The sequence below is a fragment of the Puntigrus tetrazona genome, chromosome 8, assembly GCF_018831695.1.
Source record: "Puntigrus tetrazona isolate hp1 chromosome 8, ASM1883169v1, whole genome shotgun sequence".
NCBI classification, from domain to species: domain Eukaryota; kingdom Metazoa; phylum Chordata; class Actinopteri; order Cypriniformes; family Cyprinidae; genus Puntigrus; species Puntigrus tetrazona.
In genome coordinates, this window is record NC_056706.1 from 5,600,375 (window position 1) to 5,610,542 (window position 10,168).

The 10,168-nt window shown below is 35.4% G+C and overlaps 2 protein-coding genes across 6 annotated transcripts in view; one reads left to right on the plus strand and one right to left on the minus strand.

Annotated features, from left to right (window-relative positions):
- LOC122349970 (tight junction protein ZO-2) overlaps positions 1-4,793 on the plus strand; it is a 57,055-nt gene extending 52,262 nt beyond the window's left edge. For all 4 annotated transcript variants that reach the window (XM_043246131.1, XM_043246132.1, XM_043246134.1 and 1 more), the window contains 4 exons: positions 686-802; positions 2,170-2,517; positions 3,327-3,412; positions 3,645-4,793. In XM_043246131.1, coding sequence (XP_043102066.1) covers positions 686-802; positions 2,170-2,517; positions 3,327-3,412; positions 3,645-3,816 — 723 coding nt within the window. In that variant the 3' untranslated portion in view covers positions 3,817-4,793. The remainder of the gene's footprint in view (positions 1-685; positions 803-2,169; positions 2,518-3,326; positions 3,413-3,644) is intronic.
- A 4-nt stretch (positions 4,794-4,797) lies between these two features.
- Positions 4,798-9,198, minus strand: c8h9orf116 (chromosome 8 C9orf116 homolog). 2 transcript variants are annotated; one of them, XM_043246135.1, is made up of 5 exons: positions 8,933-9,198; positions 8,285-8,381; positions 6,511-7,933; positions 5,432-5,510; positions 4,798-5,331 (listed from the first exon to the last, which is right to left on the minus strand). In XM_043246135.1, the coding sequence occupies exons 3-5, from the start codon at positions 6,693-6,695 to the stop codon at positions 5,149-5,151; spliced, it is 447 nt and encodes a 148-aa protein (XP_043102070.1). In that variant the 5' UTR covers positions 6,696-7,933; positions 8,285-8,381; positions 8,933-9,198; the 3' UTR covers positions 4,798-5,148. The 2 variants fall into 2 exon arrangements, 1 of the variants encoding a protein (XP_043102070.1); XR_006251542.1 differs by having other exon boundaries at positions 5,188-5,327; positions 8,933-9,196.
- Between the last annotated feature and the right edge of the window lie 970 nt (positions 9,199-10,168).

The window sequence follows — 10,168 nt, forward strand, 5'->3', positions numbered from 1 at the left end:
TTAACAGCTATTTGAAAAAGTACTAAAACTAAAACTGAAGTAAAAATGCAAGCTGAATAGAAGTAATGTTTAAGATATTATTACATTTGATTTATTAATAAATTGTTATTTTATAAACATTTAATAAACATGACAAAAGTGCTTATTGCAAAACTAAAATAAAATTGAAAGTGAAAATTTTAATGTTTCCAGACAAAGCTAAATAGAATGGCAAAAAAAATTGGCAAAAGCACATAATAATGACAAACTTAAACTAAAATAAAAATTTAAAAATATAAAAAATGAAGGAGCTTTTAGAGTATCAAATATATATATATATATATATATATATATATATATATATATATATATATATACACAAATATATACTATAACAGTATATCAATAATCCTAAAACTTTGTGGACTATTAGAATGTTTTTCATTTAAAAGGCCTTATGAATATACTTAATTGTTAAATATGGCTATACAATTAAATAGTAATAATAATAATAGCTTTTTAAAATAGCGTGAAAAGTTAGGAAAAAGGAATAGGTCACAACAAAAGTGGATGGATGGATGGATGTTAATGTTAAATTAGAAGTGTGTGTGTGTGTGTGTGTGTGTGTTTGTGTGTGCGTGTGCATAAAGGCATTCCCTTGCTTAGGCATCTTTCTATGTCATCTCTCTCTTTCTTGTTCCTCCAGATCCTCAGGAAGTCCAGCCCAGAGATTCGAGGTCGCATCCGGCGGGTAGGCAGCAGAGAGATGCTGACAGAGGCTAGTCCCCCCTTAATGTCCACCTTCCTGCCTGACCCCGCAAAGGTGAGCTCGTGTCACGCTCCCCAATGGCTTTCCTTTCTTAAAAACATCATTCATCAAGATAGTGATACGTTTGCATGCAGTGGACACTTAAGCCACGCTTAAAAGGATGTAATGCTTTGATATTTTATTACGTGACGTGCATCTATTTTTGCATTTACAAATACTCTTTGCAGTAAAGACTGTAAATTGACTTTGACTAACACAGCTCTTCTCCTGACTGCACCTGCATTCATGCAGAAGAACGGCCTGATTTGGCTCAACCATTTTTCCAGCAGCTCAGAATCCTCTCGCAGCAGCTCAGTGACACATTTTGGTACGCCGTAGAGCCGTGTTCACTGTTGTGCCAAATTAGTTAAATAGTATGGTGTACTCGAAAGCCACTCTCAGCATCTAGGTGATTTTGAACTAATCATGCAAGTGCACTGTGACAATGCAAAATAGGGGAAAAAAAGGTTTTAAAATCTAGTTGGTGTAAATTTGTATTATAGGACTATTGTATATTTATTATATTATTTATTATTAATTAATATATTTTTAAAATACACTTTAAAAGGCCCTTCACACCAAGAAGGATAACTATAAAGATGACGGTATTATCGTTCATAACAGCAAACGATAGTGTTTGTTTATTCTAAGCACACGCTTTTAAGTCTCAAGCTCATTATAAAAGGATGGATTCTGATTGGGTATCAAAAATCGTTCTGAAAGTGATTCCAATGATATCGTTTTTCTGTGTCTTTATCTTTATAGCTGTAACTTTTTTTAGAACTATATCTGTACTGTTAAGTTAATAGTTATCTTTTTTGGTGTGAATAGCCCTTAATTCCTGAAACATTATTAATATATGTAGAAAATAACAGCATAGATAACAATTTTTTATTGTTAAATATAGGGTTATTTAGTATTATTTACATATTAATGTGATATTTATTTAAATTTAATTAGCTTTGATTTTTACATTTCGATTTCATTTTCATTATGTGCGTAGTTCTTTTTTCTTATTAAACATTTCCATCTCTATTTAGCTTTTCTATTCAGTTTTTTTGTAATTTTAGGTCATTAAAAAAAAGAGAAATTTACATTTTATTTTTTATTTTTGCTTTAAATAGGTAATAGCTTAGGTTTAGTCTACTGTAACTTTTTCATGAGTCCTAATGCGTTAATTCATGTTTTCGAATTGCACCTTAATTATAACGTGTTTCTAGTAGTTTTAGGAAAAACTGAAGCAATTAGTGTTTTAGATTTGGTAGTTTTGTGTTAGGAGGTCTTGTGTGTGGAATCTGGAGCTCATTGTGAATTATACAGTGTAGTAGGAAGCCCCAGATTCAGTTCTGTAGTGCTGTGCTTCATGTTTCCTTGTCTTTCAGGTAAAACTGCTGTCTCAAGTGGAGGCATCACGGGGGCAGTACGACCCCTCTCGAAACTACGACTCTCGTTCAAGCAGTCCCGCGAGCAGCGAGCACCCGCGCAGCCAGGAATCTCCTGCAAAAACCAAACCCCTGCCTCCCCCCACAGCTCTCAAACCTACCTGCGCGTCCCGCAGCTCCAGAGGCCTCGTAAACAGCCCACCGGTACGGGACAGCAAACCTCTGGTGGACAGCCCTGACGATCCCTCTCAGAGGTCTTTCCTGGGCAAAGTGAAAGCCTTTGAGCAAATGGATCACTTGGCCCGGACACAGAGAGTCCTGGAGATCCAAGAGGCCCAGAACGCCAGGGTGAGTGTTCACCGTCTTTAGGCTTTGTGTGAACAGTAACAATTCAAAACACTTCCTTCTGCAAAAGTAGTTCACTAGACCTCATCAATTAGTAAATTTGACCTACATTGTTTGTGAAGCACATCACATTAGTTTTGTTTTTGTGAAAAGATTATTTTGTTTTAATACATAGTTTCGTCGTGTAGTTGTCTTTTGCTTTTACCCTCTATATTTTTGTGTGTAAATTTTAGATTTACATTTAATATCAAGTCCTTTTGTTCAAAAAATATTTTTTTTAAATTTTGATCTACATGCTGCAGTATGCAGGTTGACAACACAGTGGCACTTTTAAAATATGTATACTTATTAATTGGTTAAATATGTGAACCTTGGTCCACATTACCAGCCGTAAGGGTAAATTTTCAAGGGAAATTGAGATTTATAGTTGAATAAATAGGCTTTCCATTGATGTATGTATGATTCGGGCAATGCTTGGACATATAACTGTATGAACATCTGGAAAGTTAAGAAAATCGCACAAATGAAGTTCTTAGTAATGCATTTTGCTACTAAAAAAAATATTAGAACAGCACTATTTATGACTAGTTTTGTGGTCCAGGGTCACGTATAGCATTTTATCCATATTTACACTACTTTTCGTCTTGAAAACAGATCAAGAGCTTTCATAATTCATCATACAAAAATAGTTTCTAATCAAATATGCCTCCTTCCAAATTATAAATAACCAGTTCTGATTAAATGCTAGTTCTGATAATTAAATTTTCTGCCTTAAGTTATCAATCCTGGTGTTTTGATTTGCCTGTTTTCAGTTGGAGATTGCACAGAAACATCCAGACATCTATGCCGTCCCCATGAAATCTCAGAAACTGGACCACAGCAGGCCACAACCTATCGGGTAAGAGTCTGGTTTTGTTCAGAAGGTGTGGTCACATGAGCAAAATTTTGTATTGGCGTATGAAGCACAGCTCACACAGGAGTTGCTTTCAAAACCGAGCAACTTTTCACGACTCGGACTTGTGAAATTCCCAATCGCGCTCGCGAAATTCCCTATTGAACTGTCTGGCTTTCATCCACAAAAATTAGCAGGATAAACGGGAACTCAGTCTCTCCATGATCTTTGCGTCCAGCTCCAGCGCGCGACCAGAGCCCCAGACGCCTCCTTGCAAGCTGCCGTACTCGGAGAGCCGCCCGCTGGGCCTCGGCGAGGAGCCCGGAGAGGAGTTTCGGCATCCGTTGGCAGAGCAGACCAAGCGCGGCTATTACACCACCACACAAAAGTATCAGGACACTGAGCTGTAGAGTTCCTCTGCTTCGGCTCACCGCACAGCTTCACCATTCCACCGGGGCCACCGCCCTGCACCAAAACTGCTGCTGACTTGGAAGTCCCACTTGCTTTTAAGTTTCCCACGCGTATATATATATATATATATATATGTCTTCTTCAGAGAAGTTCAACTTTCTGTCCATGAGGATAGAATCTAATCGTTTTGTTCTATATATATATATTTGCATTAGTTTGTTTCCCTCCTTGTAATCAGAGAATCATGTTTTCTTGCCTATGCAATTTTTTAAGTTTCTGCAACGCAACAGAAACGTCTCGCCACGAGTCTCTCTGTGTCTCTTCGCTCCATGAAAACCTTAAACCTGTCGTGTGCTACAGACCAGCTTTTTGTTACTTTCTTTTTATAAGCCTGATGAAGCAAAACTGTTTTAAAACGTCACTCTCTTCAAGGTTTATACTATCTTCGCATTCCTTCATTTCTGATCATGTGTGTATGATGTAAGACAATACACTGGATTTTGTTACAACGTTTTGAAGTGCCTTTTACTTTACGAATAACGTTGGAGGTTTGTGGACTTGACAATCCAGCCCTCTGGACAATACTTCTGCTGCTTACAGCTCCAAGGAAAAACAGGGAAAAGTCAACACCAAAACCCTTAATACCATCCGCCCGTATCCTCCCGACGAGTTTCCGAAGGGATGCTTCACCAATCGAGTCGACTGCTGGTTGGTTCGAGTGATTTGAAATTGCTGTGGTCACGGTTTGTCTTATTTCAACCCCGCCGCATTACGTTTTTAACACGCTTGATTGTACGTTGGTCCACTTTACCTCCGCATATTGGTTCAAAGTGCTTCTAAAACTCGTGGATTATATTTTGATGGCTTCCACTGTGTGTGAGGGTCACACGCCCAGAGAATATTCCCTGGACATTTACGTTCAGGTCTACTGTGGAATTTCACTCTACTACACCAAATAAAATAAACTATATTGACATTGCTGACTTGGTTGTGTACTTTTATTAACCCCGCAGGTTGGAATCCATCATCCAGTGGGCTGTAAGATGAAGAGATCACCCACAAAATTCAATTCTGTCACACTTTACTCACCCTCCTGGTATTAAAATGAGATATTTTGAAGACTGTTGGGAACCAACAACATTTAAGCACACTGACGTTGCACGGACCATGGTTAAAATATCTTTTGTTTCACAGAAGGCCGTTTGGAACAACGTGAGGGTAAAGTAACCATTCTTCTAAACAACCAAATAGCAAACACATTGCAATTAAATCCTTACTAGCATCACAAATTAGCTATCGTGTACAAGCGAGAGATAGAATCAATGTTATTTTTACTGTGATTTCCCATCTGCGCGGTAGAAGTAATGAAAATTGATTCTATTGTGAAACGCAGTGGTTTCATTGGGTCCAGTGAGTCGACTCTTGTTCAGTGCCGTGTTAAAGCCGTTGTCCTTGTACATGCCGCTTTTCAGAAGATGCTCAGAAAACTTCCTGCGACTTCCGTTAAAGGCTGTCTGAAAAAATGAACGGTGTATATATGAACAAAAAATGAATGTGTATATACTATTGCCTGAACAATCATAAGGAGTAGGGCAGTTTGTGCTGTGTACTCACCGGCATTTCATGAACTGTTGGTTTTTTGCTTCCGTATGTTTGATTTGTCGTTTGGTATAAAGGGTTGATCATTTTCTGGCTGGAAAGCATAAGGAGGCTTATTATTATTTCTAACATAGGTAAAATAGATTAACAACATGTATATGTATGTATGTATATATATATGTGTATGTATATGTATGTGTGTATATATACATATATATATATATATATATATATATATATATATATATATATATATATATATATATATATATATATATATATATATATATATATATATATATATATATATATATATATATATGTATATGTATATATATATATATATATATATATATATATATATATATATATATATATATACATATATATATATATATATATATATATATATATATATATATATATATATATATATATATATATATAAACATATACATATATACATATATATATATATATATATAAACATATACATATATATATATATATATATATATATATATATATATATATACATGTATGTATTATATTGTATCAATTGTATGAGTCAAAATTACCGTTTTTTCAAATAACAAAAAACAGGATAAGTAAACATCACATTACATTAAGACATTTTATGACATAGTTATACAAAAACTTATTAAATTAGAAATATGCATTACTAAATTTAAGGCATTTTTCCTCAATGTTTTGTTTGTATTTTTTTTTTTTTGCGCTTTAAGATTTTCAAATAGGATCTCGGTCAAATATTCCAGGGTCACACGTAGCTTCAGCCCAAACACCTGAAACTAATCAAGATATTCGGGATTAATGTACGTTACTAGAAACTTCCAAGTAGGTTTGGTACATTTCCTCCAGGGGCAGGATTATGCAACTAAATAGCTAAACACATAAATATGAATCCGTATAGGTTTTTATTAATGCAGGGGAGCCCAATCCTGCTCCTGGCGATCGACTGTCCTGAGACGTTCGGCTCCAACTCTTAATCAAACGCATCTGAAATGACTAATGAATGTCTTTAGGATCGTTCGTAAATCCCACGTGATGCACCGCGGCGGAACGGCTCTTCTCACCTGTATCCTCTGAAACACTCCGGATTGTTAAAGCGACCAGGCAAGTTTTTATCCACTTTGTAGACATCGCTTGTGGTTTTTTCAGTGATATTAGACGACGGTTCAGGCTCCGCTCTTGTTCCTTCTTCTGTAGAAAGATCGTTCATGTTTTCGTTTGATTCTGGACGCTTGGTTACTATCAACATTGTAACTAAGTGACGTCATGTGTGTTTAGTTGGTTGTTTTTATCATAGATTCTATCTATCTATCTATCTATCTATCTATCTATCTATCTATCTATCTATCTATCTATCTATCTATCTATCTATGGTTTTCATACTCACTTTTCAAAATAAGTTTCTGCAACTCTTTATTTGCAAGATGAAAATAAGATAAAGAAACACACTCCTTTGTTACTTGTTCTTAAAGTAGCCTGAGTCATAATACATAAATAGTTTTATTAAACATGTGGCAACTTACCATTTTAGTTCAAGACAGAATCCAATAACTGAACTACATTTTTATTTGGTAAAAAACATGATTTACTCATTACCATTTTCTTTAACTGCATCAGTTGCACCAGCGGGTTTTTTTTTTTTTATATATATATATATATTTTTTTATTATACTTAATTTAACAATATCACATAATTCCATTTTTAAAAAGTATGTAATGATGTGGAACTTTATTTTTTCGCAACTAGGATGGGCTTGTTTTCTTTATAGAACTTCTATTTTTATGCAAAATCATGTCTGTACACACTTTTTGTTTTTTAAAAAAGCATTTTAATGAATAAAACATAATTTATCTAAGGTCATTTCTGCTTATTGGCACGGTTAAATTGGATCAGAGGTCAGTTGCAAAGACACTAAATTGGTTTTATCAGTATTTGTGTTATTTAACATTTAATTATTCCAAGATTGTGTCTGTTTTTATTCATTTTGAGGAATACTGAATCCGTTTTTGTGCAAGTGAGAAGTACATGTTCAGATACGTTACTTTAGTTATTTGACAAAAGTAATCCAATTACATAACTTGTGTTACTTGCATTACTATTGCATTACTGATGAGATTAGTTTTATTACAAAAGCAAACAAAGTTAGCACGTTCATCAGACCCCACGGAGCCATCAACCTATAGGCAATGACAAATAATTCAACCATTATTGCTTCTTTATTAAATGCATTCTTCCTTGATTTTATTTATTAGTAGGCCTAACATCACGCAACCACTTCAAGAACTTTAACACATTACAGTTATCTTATACATTAAAAAAAAATAAATAAATAGTAAATCCCAGATTTACATCCAGGCAAACTCTTGATTTCAGCTGGAATTTATTCACCAGCTGCTTTTAAATGCTTCATGCAGCCCTTTATGAACAGTTGTCGTTCAAAATTTCCACTCCTTGGATTGTATGCCGTTGACTTCTTCTTTTCAAGCCTGAAATGAAAACGGTACAGATGTCAGAGGGCCCCTCGTGGACGGGTTTTATGGGAGTGTAAAGTGTGCGTTTATGCCACTTTATGTTTCCTATTCATTCATTTGCTTCCAAACCTGTTTTGAGTTTCTCCCCGCGCTGACAAACACACTGCCACAGTGCATTATTACTCACGGTACGAGTTTGAGTCTGGCCTAGCGCGTACCAAAAGTAATAATGGACTGTGAAGCAGTCAGAAAGGGCTCCTCTCTTCTCATCAAGGCGCGATTTTGTAAAACTGAACCGAGTGTACGGTTTTAAAACACGCATGACGTAAACATGCTTATGGCTTGTTACAGTTCTGCATACTTTACCTTCTGCATCTCGAGAAGTTACATCTCGGTCTTGGCTTTTCTTCATCGGTGGCCCTCAGGGGCCCGATTAATCACGAAAGCTTAAATCCATCCATTGCTGCGGTGCAGTAGAAAAACACGATGTAATACTTTTTTAAACAATGCGGTATTGTTAGATAATAACGCTGAAATGTTACAGTTTAAAAAAGACACAAAACGATTGTTTGAAGGTAAATGCATGCAGAAAACAAATCATTTAACGGTTCAACGCCCTTCTTAATATTACGATTTGCCAAAAGAGGGCGCAATTTTATAAAGCGTAATTTAAAACAAATTAAAAAAACGTTTCTAAAATGCTAAACTAAAGTGTTTTAATGCGTAAAACAACAAAACAATGCTTAAACAAAATTATAAAAAATATTATCCTTTTCTAATCGAAAAGGAAAAAGTCGCTCGCATAATGATATGATTATACTTCCTACAAGATGCATTAGGATACATATTTTTTTCGATAGCCAACTGAATGCTTACCATTGCAGTGTCTGTATGTATCAAATATTAGACTACTGTAATGAACTAAAATATTGACTATAACTATATTCATTAGAATCCCCCAAATAGCATATAATATAAAGTGTGACCCAAAGTTCTTAGTTCTGTAAACTCTACCTGAAAATTATGTATCTGTTTCCGAGTCTATGCTGGTCCAGCTGAGATGCGAGGAGGTCCATAGAAGCAGGTTTGAGCTCCAGAAACAGGTCATTGTAGCCTTTACTGCTCCGTCCAGACATGCGAGAAATGAAATGCTTTCGCGGTGTTAGGGCTTCTTTTTATTGAACCTTCCTGTGGAAGTGAGGAATCAGGATGGTCATTCCCCAAACCGGAATTCCTGTGTGTGTTTGGGACTGATAAAACCGCTGTAAAGAACAAACTTCATCCTTCTAGAACTGCTGGAGTCTGTCAGGGAACTCTGGGAAGAATGTAGCATGCTTTTGAAGTGGAAAATTAGGCAGACTCAAGAAAAAAAAAAAAAGTAGTTTTAGAATTACCTCATCTATGAATTTTACAACTTACATGTAGTTTTGCACATTACAGTATGTTACATGCACATTATAGTATTTCTATCTTATTTGCTTTTATCTTTATATTTACATTGTTTATATATATATATATATATATATATATATATATATATATATATATATATATATATATATATATATTTAGTGCTATTTTTAGTAGTATTTTATAGTTTTAAAGGCAACAGAGTGACCAATCAGAAGTCGGGGTGGTAAATATCCATTTGATAAAATGTCACAAAATATAAACGCAAAGAAAACCGTTGCTAGTAAAGTAAAAACAAGAGGCCAACGGGTTTTAATTTATGCCTGAAGGTTAGCACGAGGAGGGGGAGAGAAATGCAGTGTTTCCAGTGTCGCAGGAAACAGGAAGCTGCTGGTGGATGAAGATAGCAGGGTCTGCTTCGTCCGAACAATAAAAATCTCACCCGCTTAGGAAAAGGATCTGCGTCAGCAGTGAGTGACAGATTTTAGAAAGACAAAATGGTGCCAAATCCAAAGTGGCGGGAGAAAATCAGTGTTTCTCTTAAAGACCTCCAAAGCACAATGGTGTGCTCCTTATGCTTCATCGAAAGTAGATTCCACGTTGCTTTAGAGTTGCTGTTATGAAACGCTTCCGTGGGCAGGGACCAACATCATTTTACAAATACAAACCCTTTCCTTAAAACTTTTAACACGCTAAATAGGCGCCTTAAGTATGCGGCCCTTTCAAGTGCGCTTAAAATAGACTGAAACTATTTTTACAGCAAAACGTTTTCCAAGTGGCTTTTTTTTGTTTTCCCCTCAACAATACTGTTCAAAATGAAGGAGGGTATTTCATCACTTT

Coding starts and splice junctions, on each gene's coding strand:
- c8h9orf116 (XM_043246135.1), bottom strand. CDS start 6,695: ATGTTGATAGTAACCAAGCGTCCAGAATCAAACGAAAACATGAACGAT. Junction 5,511..6,510: donor GAGTGTTTCAGAGGATACAG/GTGAGAAGAGCC, acceptor TATGCTTTCCAG/CCAGAAAATGATCAACCCTT. Junction 5,332..5,431: donor CAACAGTTCATGAAATGCCG/GTGAGTACACAG, acceptor TCATTTTTTCAG/ACAGCCTTTAACGGAAGTCG.